This window comes from Phascolarctos cinereus, unplaced genomic scaffold (genome assembly GCF_003287225.1).
Source record: "Phascolarctos cinereus isolate Bilbo 61053 unplaced genomic scaffold, phaCin_HiC Scaffold_726;HRSCAF=1367, whole genome shotgun sequence".
Classification (NCBI taxonomy): Eukaryota; Metazoa; Chordata; class Mammalia; order Diprotodontia; family Phascolarctidae; genus Phascolarctos; species Phascolarctos cinereus.
The window spans coordinates 261,600,284-261,622,705 of record NW_027556098.1 but is presented as its reverse complement, the minus strand read 5'-3'; the positions used below and the strand labels follow the sequence as shown (position 1 = coordinate 261,622,705).

The 22,422-nt window shown below is 35.3% G+C and overlaps 1 protein-coding gene across 3 annotated transcripts in view; it reads left to right on the top strand.

Annotated features, from left to right (window-relative positions):
- The window catches only part of IFT88 (intraflagellar transport 88), a 116,316-nt gene that overhangs the window by 4,799 nt on the left and 89,095 nt on the right, over positions 1–22,422 (top strand). For all 3 annotated transcript variants that reach the window (XM_020968797.2, XM_020968796.2, XM_078147083.1), the window contains 10 exons: positions 4,320–4,382; positions 5,406–5,462; positions 6,336–6,389; positions 7,092–7,155; positions 8,327–8,396; positions 10,070–10,160; positions 11,876–11,980; positions 15,168–15,270; positions 19,352–19,466; positions 21,680–21,911. In XM_020968797.2, the coding sequence (XP_020824456.1) occupies positions 4,320–4,382; positions 5,406–5,462; positions 6,336–6,389; positions 7,092–7,155; positions 8,327–8,396; positions 10,070–10,160; positions 11,876–11,980; positions 15,168–15,270; positions 19,352–19,466; positions 21,680–21,911 (954 nt within the window). The remainder of the gene's footprint in view (positions 1–4,319; positions 4,383–5,405; positions 5,463–6,335; positions 6,390–7,091; positions 7,156–8,326; positions 8,397–10,069; positions 10,161–11,875; positions 11,981–15,167; positions 15,271–19,351; positions 19,467–21,679; positions 21,912–22,422) is intronic.

Genomic DNA, 22,422 nt, shown 5'->3' with positions numbered 1-22,422 from the left:
TGTATCTACCATGATGTAGACCCTCACCATCACACACCTAGACTATTACAGTAGACTCTTTTGATTGGTCACCTAGTCTCAAGTCTTTCCCTCCTCAGCTGTCAAATTTATCTTCCTAAAATACAATCTGACTATATCACCTTCCCCACCCCAACCCACCCTCATTCTCTAAACTCCAGTTGTTCCCTATTACCTCCTGGATCAAATATAAAATCTTGTAGTTGGCTTTTAAAGCCTTTATAAGCTGAGTCCTTCCTACCTTTCCAGGCTTCTTATTTCTTACTCCCCTCCATATTCTCTACCATCCAATGACACTGGCCTCCTTGCACACAACAATCTGTTTTACTGCTCCGTGCTTTTCACTGGCTATGCCTATGCCTGGACTACTCTCCCTCCTCTTCTCCATGTCCCAGCTTCCTCCACTTCAAGTCTCAGTTAAACTTCCAGAAATGTTAAAATGCAAGAAGCTCCTTTTGATCTGTCTTAATGCCAATAGTGCCTTGTTGCATTTTTGATTGTTTTTCTTTGTATCCTCAGCACTCAGCACAGTGTAGGCACATAATAAATGCTAGCTAGCTGACCGAAAAATAAAGAAAATAAACTATCCATCAATTCAGCAAATGACTGTTACGTACAAACTATTCTGGTTACTGTCGTTAGAATGGCACAGATCCTGCCCTCAAGGGGGTCTAATGGTGGGGAGGGGAAAAACATACTCAAATAACTTGTATGGTAGGTGTGATAATTGCAACATAGAGACATGCTGTGACAAAAATTTAAAGTATGATGTCACCTTTATCTAGAGTGAGGGCCTTTTAAGTGGTCCGTTCCAGGCATTAGGGAGGGTGTGAGCTAAGTAAGGTATAGAGACAGAAGAGGGTAGAATGAAAATGAGAGATAAAGAATCATTGAATTTGACTATAATGTGGAGTAAATTAAGGAGTACTGAAATTCAGCTGGAAGATAAGTTATGGAGGGGTCTTGGAATTCCAAATCTAGAAAGTTTTATTTTATTTAGTAGTCAATGGGGAGCCACTGAAGATTACTGAGTAGGATAGTGACATGATAACAGCAATATATTAGAAAAAAAATTTAAGAAGTTATGTGATGGTTAGATTAGAGAGGGAACAGAGTAGGAGTACTCTTAAGAGAGGCCATTAAGTTAATCTAGGTGAGGAAAGATGAAGTCAAGGAGCATTTATTAAGTGCTTACTATGTGACAGGCACTATGAAAAGCACTGAGGATACAAAGCCAAAATGAAATAATACCTGTCCCCAAAGAGCTTCTTTTTAGTCTATTCAGGGAGGCAATATGTACATGTATACATATCCCTTACCGACACTAACCTTTTTTTTTTAATTTTATTTTATTTTTAGGCAATTGGGGTTAAGTGACTTGCCCAGAGTCACACAGCTAGTAAATGTCAAATGTTTGGTCTGAGGCCTAACTTGAACTCAGGTCCTTCTGACTTCAGGATCGGTGCTCTATCCACTGCGCCACCTAGCTGCCCCACTAACCTTCTTTAATGCAGTTGGAAGGGATCTTAATTTGAAATCTCACATAGAACAATTTTGAAGGATAGTGTTTCTTTTGAGTGCTATACAATGTCTGAGTGATTTGTAGGTCTAAGCCTGCAGAATCTTAGAGACTATCTCTTGAACCACTGAGAAGTGAATAATGACTTAATTAGATTCAACAAACATGTATTAAGCAAAGAATTGTTCTGATCTGACAAACATCAAAGAATGGCATAGTCTTTCTCCTTATGAAGCTTCTGAAGGACATAGGAAAGTTAATTTGCTTTTTAAATTATCAGAGCCAAAAGTTAATGTTTGTAGTAAACGTCAGCATAATTCATAAATTCTTAATTTCTTTGTTCTGCAGTTCCATAGCTTTTAGGAATTTCTGAAAAGTGGTTTTTCTCTGAACTAAAGTGTTATTTATAAATATAAGAATTGCGAAGGAAGTTACACTAAAAAAAAAAAAAGCAATAAGCATGGTATATGTGAAAGAAAATAAACTTTAAAGGCTATTTAAATAGTTAACTCCAAAGTTGTTATTGACTTAGCACCTATTCTGTCTAATTGGTTTATTGATACTTGTTTTTCTTCTCCATCCCTAAAGAAGATTAGTGAAGCTGTTCTCTGATTAATGTTTTACAATAGGTTGAATCCTAGCACCAAGAAATTAAGTAAGATAACAGGATGGGAAAACCTGTTTATTAATTCTTCCCAAGTTGTCATATCTTCACAATGTGGTATAAAGTCCCCAGCCATCAGAATAAAATGAATTATTAGAACATCAGACAACTATGTTTAAATATAAGTATAAATATGAGTACATTTAAATATAAGTACAAGAGTCATACATTTGAAAGCCAAATAGAAATTTCTGGATCATCTGTATCTGTACTCTCTCCATTAGTGAATATTGGAATATTAGAAAGTTGTCTTACAACCAGTTGCTTAAAATCTAAATGCCTTACATTCCATAGAAAACAAGGTTGCTTTCCTAATATAATTTCATGTATCTTGCTCAGTAAAATTTAATTAAAGTAATTAGCCAAAGAAAATTTTTCCTGTGATAGAAACACCAAACTATGGAAATTTCTATCATTTTGGTCATTTTTATGTTTTTTCCTAAGCGTTTGTAAATATCTACATAATTCATGACACACAGGGATTGGCTAGAAGCAGGAATACCGGTGGCACTTGTGCAAAAAGAGGAGACCCAAGAAGACAGCTACTAAAATTCAAACAGTTTGATTGATCTTAAACTTTATGTGCAGGGCTTAATATCTTTTTTACCTGTATTTAAGCTGGTTTATGAATCAAAATACCCTAGATTCTGTAGAATATAAGGTAACTTTCCTAAAACAATGTAATGTATTCTCAATAATATTTAATTAAAAGAATGAATGGAAATAAACCAGTTATTGGAATTTTTATATTGATATCATTTTATATCCTTTGCCTAGCCATTTGTAAAGAAGGAAAGATAAATGAATAGATAGATGATAGCTAGATCAATAGATTGATAAATAGTTCATTCAATAAGCTTACTGTGTGCCAGGCTCAGTGCTAAGCACTGGGGATATAAATACAAATAGAAAGATATTACCTGCCCCCAAGGAGCTTACATTTAAGTGTGAGAAAAACATAAAAGGGAGTTGAAATGGGGAGGGGACAGGAATTTACCTGGGAATAGGCAAGGTGGAAAGGTGATCCTGGGCTTCGTGGCCTGGGCTGGGTTTGAAGAGGGAAGGAAAGCTGGCTAGGTGCTTCTCCCTTAGGGACGCAAGGTTCTGAGAGGAACTCTACAAGAGGTGAAAGAGACCATAAGGTTGATGGTGTTGCCTGCTTGAGAAGAAGGCCTGGGGGGCAGAGTTGGAGGGGTGGTCTGGAGCATCATGGGCTGCATCTAGATACAGGAGGCCCCAACACTCTTGCTTAAAAGCTGTGTAACACTAAGACTTTGGGGGCACTCTGTATGTGTATGAGTCTGTGATCCACCAAGATCAAAAAGAGGATAGGATGGAGAAAGGAATACCCGTGATGAATAAAGCTCAAGAAGGAGAAAAGGGAATCAGGCAGGCAGTGAATAATATTCAGATGATAGGAAAGTTACATTTTATTTTATGGTTCACTGAGAACCATAAAATTCTGCTCTGTGTGTGTGTGTTTTTTAATGAAGAAAAATGCATGTAAATAATGAAATCATCAAGATACTAATCTAGTATTTTAGTGAACTGCAATTCATCCTTTCTGTATCTTCAGATTTTTAAAAGTTGGTAATAATAATTGACACTTATTTACATCATGCTTTTAAGGTTGGCAAAGCACTTTACATAAATGATCTCATTAAATTATCGCAACAATCTGGCTACATAGATAATATAAGCACTTTATTCCTATTTTACAAATAAGGATCTGAGAACTTAAGTGACTTGCCCGGGGTCGTAAAGTAAATGTCACACTTGAATCTATGTCTAGTGACTCCAAGCTGAGAGTTCTTTCCACTAAACATGACACTAGACAGTATGGAAAGATGTGTTTTTATTTTTTCTTTCTCTTTAAGCAATCAGGAAATGTTTACTGAGAAGAGTAGCACAAGCCAAAGCTATAAAAATGATAGTAAGAAGACCTGTGTAATAGGATTAAGGATGTTTGTATATGATAGTGATAGGAAAAATGGTTTAATGGGTAGGGTTAGTCAGATGGAAGATTTGGAAAGACAGAAGATTTTAGGTAAGCAATTAAATTTTACTGCTTTTCAGTTTCTAATTCATGTTAATGCTAAACATATGTTTTAATTTTAGGAATTGGAAAATGATACAGCATTTCAGCAGGCTGTGAGAACTAGTCATGGCAGGAGACCTCCTGTAAGTAAATTTTGTCATACAGGAAATTGAGGTATTTGTTTACATGCTTGCAAATATAGACACTTTTACAAAACAGACAGAGGTTAGTCTAATTGTTTGAAATGTGCTTTATTTTTTAATTTTTTAATTTTGCTAATCATATAAGTTATTAGTCGAGAATAATATGACGGTTTAATTCCTCAGGTTATTGGGAGATCACATACTAAAACATCATTCCATTGTACTAAACTAAATGATCCCAAGTAGCCTAGAAGACTTCATGTATTTTTATCAGAACATAACTCACATCAATTCCTCTTTAATAATCAATGGCAAAGCTTCATAAGTCAGAACCAGAATCAGTTGATAGAGAAGGGCATAGAGTTGTCCAAAAGTGGAACAGATTTACCACGGGATATAATGGGTTCCCCTTTACCTGTTCAGTCGTGTCTGACTCTTCATGACCTCATTTGGGTTTTGGTGGGAGTTTTTTGGCAAAGATACTGGAGTGGTTTGCCATTTCTTTCTCCAGCTCATTTTACAGATGAGGAACTGAGGCAAACAGAGTTAAGTGACTTGCTCAGGGTCACACAGCTAGTAAGTGTCTGATGCCAGATTTGAACTCAGGATTTCATGACTCCAGACCCAGTGCTGTATCCACTGAGCCCCCTAGCTGCCTTTATCTCTATACTAGAAGTCCTCAAATGGTGGCTGAATGGTTACTTAGCAGGGACACTGTATAGGCACATTCCTAGATAGGAATAGATTAGGCTAGTCTTCTGAGAAAACTTTCAACTCTGAGATTTTGTGATTCTCTGAGTCCTAAAATGAGTGATCTGCCTCCACTCTTGTTTTATGATAGTGCCTGAGCACCTAAGAAGTATAATTTTTAAGAAATTAGCCATGTGTGAACTCTTGTACATAATATTAAAAAGTCCTTCTTTATGACCCTCTCTTTTCCGTTTCCTTGACAGTTCTGTTTTCCTAGCTTATAAAAACACATTAATTTTATAAATTACTTTATTTTTTTCTTTTTTCCTCAAGATAACTGCCAAAATACCCAACACAGCAGCAACCCGACCGATAGCCACTGGATATGGGGTCAGTTTTATTTTAATGAAGCTATTAAGTGGACTTTCTCCTCTTTAAACCCTTAAAGCACAGGCCTTACCAATGACGGTTACTCTTCTGTCTGTAAAAGCATCATGAGCACTCAGAGACATTTTCCAAAGTACACTTGTACTCCCTCCACCTTAAAGAGATCTGTAGGCACAGTATAGGATAGTGAGAATAGCTGATATTTTACAGTACTTTAAAGTTTTCAAAGCCTCTTACCTACTTTTACCTCACTTCATCCTCATGGCGACACTAATATGGGCACTCAAGGCATTATTTTCTGTTTTACGGGTGAGGAAATGAAGATTCGGAGAAATTGTTTGCCTGTGAAGATCACTAACTCCTACATTAGGCTTTTCTTTTGGTAAACAAGGGACCACAGTACATAGCCATGGATCTTGCAGTATATGGTATCTTATTGTAAGTCAAACTGAGTAGGCATCATGCACAGGATCCTAGGGCAGGCTTGGGTTTTGGTGCTGGAATAACAGCTCACATTGATATCATGCTATCTCAAGTTTTCTTGTAAGAATCTCATCCTTTGCATGGTACAAATATTATCGTTCCCATTGTACAGAAGAGGAAACAGATTTAGAAAAGTGAAGTGAATTATATTAGGATACATACTTAGCAAGTATCACGTCTACAGCTTAAATCCATGTTTTCTCTCTACAAGCTTATAGTAGTTTCCACTTTACTATGTTGTTTGTCATGGTTGAGAGTGATTTGGAATTAGCCTGAGCCAAAATAATCAAGAAAGTGGGATTTGGTACAAAGCCCTTACTACTGTGAGTAAACAAGATTAAAGGTAAATGTTTTCAGAGTCATTTAAACTAACTGAATTTTTCTGTTTGCTAGTCTAAAACATCACTGACATCATCGTTGGGGAGGCCAATGACAGGGGCCATTCAGGTAACTTGGGACTTATTTATTGTGTGGCTTTCTTTTAAAGTACCTAGAATAATGCCAGTAAAGTTTTCTTTTCATAATAATTTTAAATTATTAATTTTTTAACAAAATGTTACTTATATAGTGAGCTTAATTCTCTAATCTGTGAGTTAGAGATTTGACTGATATAAATTTGTGAGGGAGGGATGGGCCTCCTTAGATTTACATGAGAAAAGTACTTTCCCTTATATTTTATTTCAAGTTGCTAGACAATTTGATACAGTATTAAGAAATAAAACCTATAAAAAAAAAAGAAAGAAAGAAAACCCGTTTTGAGGATTGGGCACAGGACCAGCAGTGTGCTGGCATGCTGATCTCCAGGACATACTGTTACTTTGCTGCCTCTTTCAAGTTTTCTGTGTAAATTTCAGAGCCATGTAGGAAACTATAATAAACACTAACTGCCAAGTTATAGGTAAAGTGAATTTTCTAGCTAAATAGAGAGTAAGTAAATTTTTGTCAGAGTCAGAATTGGGTGAAGGTAAGGGCAGGCTTCTCTCTTTGGCTGCACATGTGGCTGGTGAAGCACAGGAAGGGGAAAATCAGGCTGACAGTTACTAAAATTCAAATAGTCAAAATTTGATCCATCTTAACTTCAAAATAGTTTAACATAAGATCAACCTTTTGTTTATAAAATAAACTTATAATGGTTTTTATTCATTTAAGGATGGAGTTACTCGCCCTATGACAGCGGTGAGGGCAGCTGGTTTCACAAAAGCGGCTTTAAGAGGTTTGTTATACCATCTTTACTAATTTTCTCTAGTTTTTATATTGTTTGTATATATGCATTCCTCTGTGGTTTGTATGTATATATGTGTGTAGCTACATAGACATGTATATTAAACAATACATATATGTATAATACATATAAACACGTACTCAAAATATTCAAATGGATCTGTGATCTCTTGTTGTAGGTGTTCCCTCCAGTGATACAGATTACAGCCCCTCCATGCCTGCCCAACTTGTGATGCTCTTGTTCATCTCCTCTCATTAGTTGACTTTGGAGATCTGCCTAATGTGATGGGGTCTTTCCTTGCTTTCTTGTGATGTTGCAAAGTTATCAGTGGAGAATGTAGACTGTCACTTGCTCTTTTCTGTAACCAGCCCATCTTTTTGCCATGCATTTCCTGGAGGACATCCTTTACACTTCTCCTTTGTGATTCCTTTTTTTTTTTATATCTGTTATGGCCTGCTCCTGCCCACCATAGTCCTCTACACTGTACTTTGGGTGATGCTCAAGTTCTTTTCTTTTGAGATTGTAGGATTCTATTACTCACGGCCGTATGATACTTGTTCTTTAAAAATCAAGTGAATTTGGCTTTGTTCTGTGTCTTTCTTGCAAAGAAATTATTTAAGGACCTGTTTGATTTCTTCTGGGATTGGTCTATTTAGATTGTTTGTTCATTTTGTTAGTTTTGGTATTTTGCTCTTTTGAAGATAAATATCCAGTTCTTTTAGGATATCAAATTTATTGGCATGGAATTGTGCATCATGATTTTTGATAATTTTTTTGCCCTTGTGATTGTTCACTTTTTTCTTCTAATTTGGTGATTTGAGTTTATTCTATTCTTAAAAAATTAGACTTGCTGGTTATTCATAATTTTTCTTGGTATTTTTAAAAAAAGGGTTCCCCTATAATATCTTTGTATCTTAACTTTTTTTAACCTGCAAAATACATATTGTATTTTAAGGACTTTTTTATCCGTGTGCTCAAAATAATGTATAAACATGATGAAATTCAAAACATTTATTATTTATAAATTTTATATTCACATAGCAACTAGAAAAGTTAAATAACTTATCTAATGATAATATTCTGGAGACCTAAGTCCTAGTTCATTATTGGGTCCATTATGATGAATTGCAAATTTAATGCAAATTTTCCAATTTTACCTCAGGTTCTGCTTTTGACCCTCTTGGTCAGTCCAGAGGCCCTGCTCCTCCATTAGAAGCCAAAAACGAAGACAGGTATGTAATTTGTTTTGCTATTGTTTTTAGTTGGAGTAGCTTTTTAAAAAATACATGCTATATAAGTATTTTTAAAATCAGCATCAGTATAATATTCATAACACAGCCTTTGTTTATTGAAACTTATAGTAAACCCATCTAAGAACAATATTCATGTGTGTGCTGGGTGATATTTTTATTTTTTTAAACATATTGTAATTTTTGTGAATACTGATATCTACTTCCTTTGAAGTCCAGATGACTAAAATGATATTATAAATATGAAATGATGGTTTAAAAAATGCTTCTAAAAATATAACCTAAACATTTCAGGTTGTCAAACTAACATTGAAAAATCAATTTTCGGGGCAGCTAGGTGGCGCAGAGGATAGAGCTCCAGCCTTGGAGTCAGGAGGACCTGAGTTCAAATCTGTCCTCAGACACTTGACACTTAACTAGCTGTGTGACCCTGGGCAAGTCACTTAACCCCAATTGCCTTACCAAAAAAAAAAAATCAATTTTCTTATAACATTACCTGACTTTCATTATAATGTATAGAGAGAGACAAAAAGATAAAAAATTTGTCTTGAAGTTGATATAGATTCAAGGTTTGGTTATCAATAATCTGTATATCTAGCACATTTTTTAAAAAATTGCTATACTTAAAACCCTGAAAGGTATGGATTGTACCATAAATAGAATATATCTTTCCCTTTTTTGATAAATAACTTTGGATGCTCCTGTAGAAAGGAAAAACCTATTGTATTTTCCATATAGTAACATTTTGTTTCTTCTAGGTATAAGGACAATTCTTTAAGTTATTATATCTTCATTTAAATATTACATTTTTCTGGCCATCTGTAGAATAAACTAGTTGTTCACAAGGTCTTCAAAACATCCTTGTATGTTTTTTAAACTTCAACTTTCCTACAAGTAGCATGCAAAAATGAATTTATTAAAGTCTTTAGAACAGTAGGAATAGTTTACAATGATAAACTTAAAAGTAAACCCTATCCATCATGATATGGACCTCAACTCCTTGAAAATGAATTATACTGAATATCCTAACTGTAAGGTTCATCAGAGAACATGGTTTTATTGATTAAACTACACTTGTAACAACCCTCTTTAAAAGAAAAAAAATCCTTTTGGGGACAGAAGCCAAGTGGTTCATCTACCAGCCCACTCATTTGAGAAAACTTCATTTAGGAATTGTCACACATAGAGTATGGTAACATAGTAGTCGGTCTTGCTTAAAGAAGATGATAGTGGAAAGAGTCAATTTTGTTGTTTTGAGGGAATGACTTTGAAATGACACAGTTAACTATCTTATTGATTCTATCCTTTTCAGATTATGATTTTATACTCCTGGAACCTGTTTCTTTAAATTCCTTTATCCAGTTAGAAATTTAATTTTTCATGTAGCTTCTCTCTGGTAGTGAGTGTTTTGAATTTTTTTTTCCTAGCAAATGAATGGACTTTAGTTCTGCTTGTCAAAGGATATAATCTTTTTATCTATAGTAGCTATTTTTTTTCATTTGTCACAGGATCTGACATAAGAATAAATTGTGTAAAATTGTGTAATGGTAATAGTGTTTTCTTAAATTTTCACAAGGATAGTATTAAAATTTATCAACTATTAGTATTTTAGGCAATTTAATGCTCTAAATAAAGCTTGCAAATTTTAATTTCAGTCCAGAAGAAAAGATTAGACAATTAGAAAAAAAAGTAAATGAGTTGGTAGAAGAAAGCTGTATTGCCAACAGTTGTGGAGACTTAAAATTGGTAAGTTCATTGACTCATAGGAATTAAGATTATGTAATTTATGAGAACATAGAATACTGTCCTTTTACTAACATGAAGCTTTTGACTTCCCATACTGGATTGTAAATATTTATCTTAGGCTGTGATATTAAGACTAATTTGGCCAATTTGTCAAGAGTTGTAAATTTTTTTTCTTCATTGTCTGACTGGATTTAATACTTTTGTGAAGATAAAGCCTTAGATACTTGCTTTCTGAAGCCTAAAAAGAACCCCTGCCTTTTTGATGGTTGGTATGTCTGTCAGTCTGTTTCTGATGCCTCATCATTCATAGCTTTGCTCTCTCATCATTTCTGGTTGTTTCTCAGGGCATCTTTAAAACTTTCCTTTTTTTTTTAAGTAAATGAAATTGTTGATGCTATAAAACCATAAGTAGACTTCACGGATTCTCTCTGCTTTTATTTCCACTACTTTCAGCTTCTATAATGAGCTACAGAAGCAACTAATAAAGTTTGCAAAGCCTGTGGACTTTTGTTTTCAGGCTTAAGGAAGCATTTAAATGATTTTAGTAGTTTAATCACATTCCTACAGAAACAATTTCTGACTATGACAGCAAATTCAGTTATTTGTTTGCTGTTAAAATGAGGTGCCTTCATTGGATGACATAAAAAGCACTGAATTAGGAATCAGTATACCTAGGTTCTAGTCATTTAACTTCTCTCAAATTGTTTCCTCACCTATAAAATGAGGAATTTTGGTTGACATTAGAGCCCCCACCCCCCTTACCTCTAGAAATCTGTGATTCTCAGAAATCCAGTTCCTTGTAGCTTCTGCCCATTGATGGTTTTTCTGGAATCAGACAAAGTAAGCCTCTTTCATTTGGCAGCCTTTTAAATTTAAACGTGATTTATTTTGTCCCTCCCCTGCTACTCCCTCCCTCCCAATTTTCTCTGAATCACCCCTAATTCCTTTAGCTTTTCCTTCTATACAACAGTTTTAGTCTCCTAATGATATTAGATGCTGTTCTCCAGATGTGCTTCACTTTGTTACCCTGGAGTTTAAAATGTAGTGCCCTGAATTAAACAGTTTTCTAAGTCTTATCTGACCAGCAAAGAATACAATGAGATTATCACCTCCCTTGTTCTGAGTGCTAGTACTCATTTTAAACTTTCAGTCAACTAGAAAGCCCAAATCTTTTCCACATGAATTTAGGGATGTCTGTCTCATTCTGTGTTTATGCAATTGATTTTTTTGAACCAAGTGTAGGAGATTACATTTATCCACAGTAAACTTCATCTTGTTTGGTTTAGCCCATAATTCTAGCTTGTTACAATCTTTTTGAATGCTGATTCATTAATCCAACATATAAACTACCCTTTACAATTTCATGTCATCCTGAAACTTGATAGATATGCTGTCAATGTCTTCATGTTGTCAGTAAAAATAATGTACCAGGACAGGGCCTCTCTTCTATGTTGGTCCTAGTCATTTGCTGATTCACCATCAGTTTTTTTTTTGCTTTAAAAATATTTGGAAATTTAATTATGTTATTAAGAAAACTTATATTGTATATTTGTTTCTCTTAAAAATTGGTTAACTTGAACTACAAGCTGTGTGAGTTTTTGTGTCTTTAGGAAAAATATATATTTTATAAGCTCCTATATAAAATCATGTAGTCATATATATATATATATAAGTTGCTAAAAGTTCAAAAATAATTAAAAATCATCTGACTTAAGGCCCTAGAAAAAGCTAAAGATGCAGGAAGAAAAGAGAGAGTCCTGGTGAGACAACGTGAACAAGTGACAACTCCTGAAAACATCAACTTGGACCTAACTTATTCAGTAAGTGCTGAGATATCTGTGAAGTCAAATTAATATCTGTATTGTTTGTGGATTACAGTGCAGGCGTAATCCACTCGATTTTGTTAATCGCTTCTGTGGAAAAGATGATGCTAAGTGAAACGATGTTACATAGGAAAGTTAGCTCAGATCAAGGCTGACTGTCTAATTCAAGTCTTAAGTCCAGGTGGGAGTGGGGTTTGGAAACATTATTGTAGGGTTGGTTTAATGTATTAACAACGTTGTTGCAAAATAACAATCAAGACTATAATATGTAAGGTGTTCCTGAGTCTGGCAAGCACTTCAAACTAGGCAAGTAAGATAGGTTATCTGTGGGGTGGAAAAAAGATGGAGCCGCCTGATTGCCAGCTCAACTTGCTGCTTGTTGTAAGTGGATTTTCCCAAAGATGTGTAAGCCATTGTTTGAAATTACTTTCTGCCACTAAACACAGCTTTATTATGAAGGTTTCATCTTGAAGAGGTGTCTAAAATATCACCTTTATGTTTATGTCAGTTATTTTGAATGTGTTCTGTTCAATTTAACAAATGCGTAAGTGCCTACACATAAGGCACTGGGCTAACCATTGGGAATACAAAACCAAAAGCACAAGTCTTTGCCTCCAAGGAACTTACATTTTACTGTGGCGTGGGGGTTGGGAGCACAGATGACAACATGTACACAAAGACAAGATGATTAGAGAAGGGAGAGAATATTACAAATTAGGAGGAATCTGGCCTCACGGAACATGTGGGTCTGAGTTGAGCCTTGAAGGAAGTTAGAGATTTGGAGTGGCAGAAGTGAAGAGAAAGTATGTTCTAGACAGTCTATTCTAAGTATAGGGGACATCCTGTGCAAAGAAGAAATGCGATGGGACGCCAAGTTTAGGGAATAGGTAGTGGATCAGTTGGCTGCAGTGTAGAATTGATGAACAGAATATGGAATATGGAGTAATATGGAAGAAGACATGGAATAAGTCTGCAAAGGTAAATAAGAACCAGATTGAAGAGGCTTGTATTTTAGATTAAGGAGTTTGCATTTTATCCAGTAGGCAATAGGAATGCCTGAAGTGTTTGTTTTTTGTTTTTTAATAAGACAATGACATTGGTCAAACGTGTGTTTAAGGAATATTAATTTAACAGCCATATGAAGAAAATCCTCTGTTGGAGAAGAAGAGGGTAGAAGTAGAGAGACCAGTTAGGAGACTATTGTAGTAGTACAGATAAGAGGTAATGAAGGGCTGAACTAAGATGGAGGCTGAGTTCAGAGTGGACAGATGGGGGAATGTTGTCCAGGTAGAGTTTACGAGACTTGACAACTGGTTGAGGTGGGAAAGAGAAGGAAAAATTAGGGATGGATCCAAGGTTAACAATCAGGGTGATTGGGAGGATGCTAGTACTCTCAAAAGAAGTGGTAAAGTTTGGGGCAGCTAGGTGGTACAATGGATAGAGTTCTGGCCTTGGAGTCAGGAGGACCTGAGTTCAAATCCAGTCTCAGACACTTGACACTTACTGGCTGTGTGACCCTGGGTAAGTCATTTAACCCTGATTGCCTCACCAAAAAGCAAAAACAAAAAAATAAGAAATGGTAAAATTTGGAGGGAGGGATGAGGTCTTGGGGGAAAAGATGAGTACCGTCTTGGCTATGCCTCTGAAACATCCTGGTAGAGATACACAGATGTTTAATGTGAGAATGGAATTCATGTGGTTAAAGTAGCAGTAGGCAGGCAGAGGAAGAGGCAGAAGCATAAGAAGTTATGAGAGGAATTTTAGATTTAAATCACAGAGATATCATAGTTATGGTGATGGTAAAACCCACGATGTGAGTATCCCCTATGCTAAGGTGGACTTGAAGACAGAGATTGGTGTCTGGACTCCATGGAGTTGGAGATTGATGAAATTAGAGGTCAGTGTATTTGTGGGGATATCAACATCTCTACTGAAATCTCTGTGTTAGGAGGGCAGGAGTGGGAGTTGAGAGAAAGAGAAACAGCCAGTGCCGGAGGGGATAGTTCCCAGACTAGATTAAACTCATACTTCTCACCAGCCCCTGTAACTTCATCCCAAGATGGCGGGAGACAAGGGCAGTAAAGGAAATATCCTACATGTGGATAAAGAACTCAGCTCCTGTTCCCTGAGCCCTCTGAAGCACTGTTAATTCCTTCAGGCTGAGAATCTTTGATGTCTCTGCTCAAAAACTCTGCAAGTCTCCTTCAGTGCCGCCCTCTGGTGCCTCTGGCTCTCTGAGGCTTGAGATCTTTCATTGATACGAGTTTTTTTTTTTTTAATGCAGAACTTCTACCATCTCTGGCTCCATGAGACTCATGATCACTTTGGGTTCTGAGACATTTGCAATGACATGTAACAGCTGTGGTGATTAGATCTTCAGAGAACTGATCTGAATGCATACTTGATGCCATCCCCATAGCCTACTTATATGGGCAGAGATGAAACATACTTGGAAGATACCATATGCATGGAATAAATTTTAAGATTTCAGTCTTTTAGTTTCTGGAAGCAAAAGCTCTGGGATCCCTGATGGTTGTGAAATTCCTGTCATTTAGGCTCTCTGTAGCAGCTTTTAAATAGATCATGGTTTAATTGGCCCTTTTTGACCTCTAAAAATATAATTCAGGGTTATTTAATGACTTGAATAATTTACAAAATGCTTCCTTGAAGGTCTTAAAGAGGTGGCACATTTCTAGACTGTGCATAATTTGCACTTAGAGAATGGATTACTAAGCAAGACTTGACTTAATACTTTGCTGATTTTTTCCACAATCATCAACAAACATTTATTCTCTACCAGTCTCTTTGAAATAAATGGGCTATGAGTATTAATATTATTTAGAGATAAACTGAAAAATAATGACTTTTTAAGGGTACTCATGTACATTAACTTTCTAGTTCTTTTTTAAAATGAATTTTTATTGGTATCTTTTGTTTTCACATCACTTAAATTTCCTCTTCTTTTTCCCTCCACTTTCCCAGAGAACCATTCCATATAACAAGGAATTTTTAAAAATCTGTTTTATTTTTAAGGCAAAATATTCTTTATCTCCTCATTTTGGTTCCTGATCACATTGGTAAATAGTTCCTATTTTAGCTTATTTAAGGTGCCTTATGTAAGTAGCTGTTCTTGTTATAAGATAATAATGATTATCGTATTTATTCTTTTTAAAAATTTCTTTAGGTTCTTTTCAATTTGGCCAGTCAGTATTCAGCTAATGAAATGTATGCTGAAGCATTAAACACATATCAAGTTATAGTGAAGAATAAAATGTTTAGCAATGCAGGTAGGTACACCTTTCTAAAATGTTGACAGTTTCATTTTTATATTGTGATCAGCTTACTACAAAATTGTTTATATATAATATAATAAATAATCCCATTCATGTCCATGGTTTATAATTTTGTGGTTTTAATGAATCTGTGTTGATATTATATACTATTATTGTTATCATAGGTTCATATGTTTTAAAGAGACTTCAGAGACCATTTAATTCAGTGCTGTCAAACTCAAATAGAAACAGAGGCCACTGATCTGCACATAAGAATCCCCACAGGCCACACTGATTTAGCTTTAAAATGTAATGTTATCTATGGTTTATTGTGTGTTTATTTATTTTGTTAAATTTTCCCAATTACATTTTAATCCGATTTGTCCCCACTTGACAGTACTTGACTCCTCTGCTTTAATTCAGTCCCTAAACTGGCCTTTTTTTTGAAGACAGCCAGGTCCAGAGAACTCATTACCCTTTTTTTTTTTCTTTTCGAGGCAATGGGGGTTAAGTGACTTGCCCAAGATTACACAGCTAATAAATGTCAGGTGTCTGGGCTGGATTTGAACTCATGTCCTTCTGACACCAGGGCCAGTACTCTATCCGCCAGGCCTCCTAGCTGCCCAGAACTCATTAGCTTTTAAGTCAAGCCATTCTACTTTCGGACCACACTGATTTTTAGAATCCTTCACAGTGTCCCTCCCCCTCTTACTTCTAGTTCTGCCCTTGGAGGTCAAGTAGACATCTAATTGCTTGCCTATGTAACAGACCTTCAAATATTTAAAGACTGTAACTCTAGCTCACTCCCTCCCCCTAGGATTCTCATCTCTAGGCTAAAAATACTGAGTTTTTTTCATCTGATCCTTTTATGGCTTCTAAATTCCCCCTGCATTCTGGTGACCATTCTCTCTACTTAGTTTGACTTGTCAATATCATTCCAAAACTATGTCCAGAGCTAGATATATACTCCAGAAGTAGTCTGGCTAGGGTAGAGTACTATAGGAGTTATTATAGGGCAGAGAATAACAGGGGTATTAGTTTCTTTCTGATGAAATGGTTTATAGATCATTAAGTTTATAGTTGCAGTAGATTTTTATTATTTAGATGCTCCCAGTATAAAGGTAATCATGAGTGTGCTGGTAAATGTTTAACAACCAGCTTTTGGGGGGGGAATGTATGCACAATACATTTTAAATTATAATTTACTATATTAACATTTTTCCAGCACTTAAGTATAGATAGTGAACAAACTAATTAAACCCTCATTTGTAACATTTGCCAGTTTCCTATGTATAAATTGCTCACACTGAAAAATTTAACAGTCAGCTCTTCAGAGCTAGTTCAAGCTGGCTCTAGCACACCCCTGAAGGAAACCCTTTATGCAAGAATCTGTATTTGAAGAAATATATTATGGTAGTGTTCATTACAGTGCTGGCTGATAGCACAAAGCATAGGACATCACTGAAAACAGCACTTAATTGGTAATAACAATAAAAGCTTATTCATATAATGCTTTGTAATTTACAAAATGCTTTTCATATAATAACCTTATGAAATAGATAGTACAATTATTCCCATTTTGCAGATGAGGGAACAGAGAGTTTTAGACATTAAATGACTTTCCCAGGATCATATAGCTTATAAGTCCATAACTCTTAACCCATATCTCCTGACTCCAAGTTTAGTACTCTTTCATCTGTTTTAATCTGATATAAAATAAACACAGCTGTTCTTTTTATTTTTTAAAGTTTTATTGATGCCTTTTGTCTTTTATAACACAATTATTTCCAAATGTATTCCAGTCTCTCCAAAATCTTCTCTTGTAACAAAGAAACAGCCACAGTTGATCATCATTATTCACAGAATTCATGTTTGCAAATTTGTCTGCTGTCTAAAATTTGTTTATAACCCTAAAATTAATACTCAGGCACTTTTGTGCTCATTCGCGGGCATGTACAGGATGGTGAAAACTTTGAGTCACATAATGTGTGTGGTCCCAGCTGAGGGTAAACAAGGCAGTACTCTAATACTGTATGTAAACAAGTGTCCTTTTCACAGAGTACCTTAGTGCCACTTTTTTTTTTGCATTTTTGTACTTTTTGTTGGTGATTTCAGTGTTTACAGTGTCCCCCTAGTGTGGTACTGAAGAACTGTCTAGTGTTCCTAAGCTTGAGAAGGCTATAATGTGCCTTATAAAGAAAATACGTATGTTAAGTAAACTTTGTTCAAGCATGAGTTATAGTGCTGTTGGCTATGAACTGAATATTAATAAATCAACAATATGGTGCATCCAGAAAAAGGAAGAGGAAATTTGCTGATCTCTATATGAGGTCATTCTGGAAAGCACTGAAGTAAATGTTGTGAACAGAGGCTTGAAGGAGCCTAACCCTGTATTTCCTATAGGAGTAATGGTTCAGTATTCACTAATTCAGTGTTTGAAACTTTATAGAACATAACCACTGCGAATGATGAGAATCATTCACAATATATAAAACTAGCTGACCCAGAGACTATGCGTGTTGTTGTATGTAGCATCTACATCCGTAGTCTCCCATTCTCTACCAGTGAAGACCTTTTTCTTCATCTGTTCTCTAGAACTAATATTGGTCATTGCATTTAAAGTAAATTCAGCCACCTTCTGGCTTTGTTTTAATTTGTATCACTGTAGATATGTATTCTTTTGGCTCTATTTTACTCTGCATAAGTTCATACAAATGCTCTGGTGTTTCCCTGAATTCCTATATTTGTTATTTTTTATGGTACAAAAATATGCCATTACATTCATATACCACAATTTGTTCAGCTTCTTTCCAATTGATGGGTACTCACTTTGTTTCCAAATTTTTGCTAACATACACAAAAAGACTTCTGTGAATATTTGGTGTATGTAAGGCCTTTTTTTGAAAGGTCCTTGACCTCTTTGAGGTATATTCTCTGAAATGGGATTGCTGGGTAAAAGGAAATGAAAGTTTAGTAACTTTTCTTGTATAATTACAAATTGTTTTCCAGATGTTTGACCATTTTGTTGCTGTATCAACAGTGCATTAGTAGCACAGTTGTTGCTCTACAAATATGAAGAGCCAAGCAGCACCACAGATTGTACCTCCCCATAATGTAAATTTATTCCTAAGGGAATATGTTTCTGATGCAGAATTTGTATTTTGTGACTAATTCTGAGTAGCATTTTTAACGTTTTAGCAGAAATGTGTGATTTTTACACTTTCTTCTTCTGAGTAGAGAAATGGGTAACTGATGATGCAGAAAGAATGTTGTTCTGTATACCATCAGGCAGTTTTAAACTTTGTCAGCTGGTTGGTTTTGCTTTACTGTTTTTCTTTGTTGAGCTTTTCTTTTTTGAATAAAGGAGGGTTTAGTGGGGAAATATTTTGGGTATATAAGAAGCAGAGAGATCAACAAAAATTGGAAAAAAGTGTGATTTTTTTCTTTAATATTAAAATTTTTTTATGTCATTCAGCTTTTTTTTAAAAAATTTGCTGTTGTTGTTCAATCATTCAGTTATATGTGACTCTTTGTGATCCCACGGACCATACTGTCTATGGGGTTTTCTTGGCAAAGATAATGGAGTGGTTTGCCATTTCCTTCTCTGCTGGTTTAAAGTAAACAAGTTAAGTGACTTGCCCAGGGTCACACAGCTAGTATGTATCTGAGGCTGAATTTGAACTCAGGTCTTCCTGTATCCAAGCCCAGCACTCTACGCACTGAACCATTACTCTTATACGTATTTTTTCTGATACATTATTTCTCATAAGGCTGCATCTCCAGTTTTGTGATGTCTATCTTTAGGGATATGATTTGTTTCATGGGTCTTTTTTTTTTTAAAAGAAACATCTTTTTCATTAAATGATGTAGTTTTCATTTTATTATGGATGTTAACATGTGAATGTGTAAATTTGATTTACATTTTTAAAATCTACTTAGTATTTATACTTCAAAGTTGTATTTAACTTTATTTATAAGATCACCGAAAAGCTTGGAAATGTAATATTTAAGATCATCTGATGATAGCATGACTAATATGGATAAATGAAAATAAATTAGAGTTGAATGTCACTCATTGATTTAACTTTTTTATTAGGAAGACTGAAGGTAAACATGGGAAATATCTATTTAAAACAGAGGAATTATTCCAAAGCCATCAAATTCTATCGAATGGCTCTAGACCAAATTCCAAGTGTCCATAAAGAGATGAGGTGAGTTTGTACCATAATAACAACAATAATATCTGACACTTATATTCAGCTTTAAAGTTTACAAAACAGTTTATACAGATGATCTCTTTTGAGTCAGAACAACAATCCTGGGTGGTAAGTACTACATATATTTTTATCTCCATTTTACAGATGAGGAGACTGAGGCCCAGAGAGGTTAAGTGACTTGCTCAGGTCACACAACTAGAAAGTGTTAGAAGTGGGATTCAAACCCAAGTCTTCCTGACTTCAAATTCAGTACTCTGTTCATTACATCATGATCCTTGAAACATTAAAAAAAGATTTTAAAAATGTTTTTTATAAACAAAATTGACTCTACTAACTCATTGTTGGAAGGGCAAGTGTTTTCATTTGTTTTGGAATTTGTAATGATTCATTTTTAGTATCTCAAACCAGTTCTTGTGACCAAGGTATAAATTGGCAAGGCTGCTTGCTGGCCATGGTTAAAGATGCATTCTGTGTAAATAGCGAAGCTTCATAATTAAAACCTAAGCCTATTTGGGCTCTATTAACCATGTCAAGTAAGAGTCACAAGGAGTTCTGGTTCCTCCAGTACTACCATGCAAATTTAGGGGTGAAGCAGCGGGAGAAGGAATCACCCCAATCTCATATATGAGAAGAAGAGATGGAATTTTCCATGTTCTTCAAAGAGTCATAGGTAGAATGTAGGTCTAGGAATATAAGGAACTTTATAATCCAGTGTCTTCTTAGTAATAGCTTCTCTGGCTACTGTGGGACTCCACTCTGAAAGTGCAGCTCCCACTAGATGTGTTCAGCATGCCATATCTTTTCATTAAAATATATTTAGAATCATTGTCGTTATTGTCAACAGTAAACATTTTTTGAGCACATACTATGTGTAGGGATCTGTGCTAGATGCAGAAGATACAGATAATCACTTAATTTCTGCTTATCTGTGCTTGTGAACATACTGAAGGGCCTCTAGCATGTTGGGTGGACCCCCTGTGGTCTGCTTAGATTATATAATGATAGCTAGCATTTATTCACATAGCCCTTTAAAGTCTGCAGAGTGCTTTACAGATGTCTCATTTTCTCTTCACAATAACCCTGGGAGGTAGATGTGGTTGTTGTTCAGTCATATCTGACCCTACATGACCCCATGAATTTTCTCAATGGGGTTTTCTTGGCAAACATACTGGAATAGTTTGCCATTTCCTTCTCCAGTGTTTCCCCATTTTATAGATGAGGAACTGAGGCAAATAGGCAAAAATAACTTGCCCAGGGTCACACAATTGAGTGTGTAAGGCCAGATTTGCATTCAGATCTTCCTGACTCCAGGCCCAATGCTCTGCCAGTGTACATACTAGCAGTCATTTGATAGGTGTAGGCAAACTTGTCAAAACTCATTTATTTGCCGGCACATTTTATAATCTAAAATTTAGACTAAAATTGAGTTCAGAAACATATTCATTCACTTTCCTTTTTTTGTAAAATGTAAAAGGCACAGAATATCAGTTTAATGATGTGACCATATTATATTTTGTACATTTAAAGTTTAGTTACATTTCATGTTTTGTCCTGTGTTACATAACTAATCAGGATGAGCCAGAGAAATTAGATGTTTTTTCTCATACTTAGATCCTAAAACAAATTGTTCCACATTTTTCAAAATTATTTATTATGGGTTTTTAAAAAAATTTTTCAAAAATCACAGCACCAAAAATGTATTTGTTCTCTTCCCTCCCCCCCCAAAAAAGGCACTGTTAAGGAGGCACAACATAATCCTGTCCCTTGAAGAGTTTATAATCTAATTAGAGGTGGGACATTTAAATAAAAAGATATATAACAATATGCAGCAGCATGTGGTAAATATCAACTTGTGATACAGACAAGAAATGTTATAGGATTTGAGTCTGGAGTTGTCACCAAGCTCTAAGTCATTCAGGAAAGGCTTTCATTGAGAAGGTGAGACTTGAGCTAGCTGGGCCTTACAGAAAGGCTAGAGCATAAAATGAAATGAAGAGGAGAAGGGGGCAGCCATGTGAAAAAAGGCACAGCAGTGGGAATATGCAGTATTTATACAGAAAACAACTTTAGCTGGATCGTGTGGTTGGTACAAGGAATTCTTTAGAGATAAGTTGGAGAAAGAGGTAGGGGCAAAATTGTGAAAAGCCTTAAATGCCATTTTGGGGAGTTTGAATTTTAATAAGATAATCATGCATATATTTTTTCAGGATTAAAATAATGCAAAACATTGGTGTTACATTTATTAAAACTGGTCAGTACTCAGATGCTATTAATTCATTTGAACATATAATGAGCATGGCCCCAAATCTGAAGGTGGGCTTCAATTTGATCCTGAGTTATTTTGCTGTTGGAGACCGGGAAAAAATGAAGAAAGCTTTCCAAAAATTGATTGCTGTTCCTTTGGAAATTGATGAAGATGACAAATACATTTCACCAAGTGTGAGTATGAAAAGGGCTTTTATGTAGTCAACTTTTAGGGTTTTTTTGTCTTTTGTTATTAAATAAACAATGTATGAATCCTAAATCATGTGAGAGATTCACTCGAGCACATATTTACCTTCTGTTTATCTGGCCCTTTTTTACAAAAAAATTTTTTTAGTAAACCAAAATTTGTTTTTCTCCTCTCACTTCCCCTGTCCCTGAAAAAGAGGAAAAAAAACCCCTTTTAACAAATACACATAGCCTTGAAAAACAAATTCCCACATTGACTATGTTCAAAAAATGTTTCATTCTGCACTCCAAGTCACTCTTTGTCAGGAAGCAGATAGCGTGCTTCCCCATTGGTCTTCTGGAACCATTGTGTTGATCAGAGTTCTTAAAAAGAGTCTCTTTAAAATCAGTCTTTCAAAGTTGTTTTTCTTTACAATAATATTGTTATATTAAATTGTTCTACTGGTTCCACTCGCTTCAATATGCATCAATTTATACAAGTCTTCCCAGGTTTCTTTGA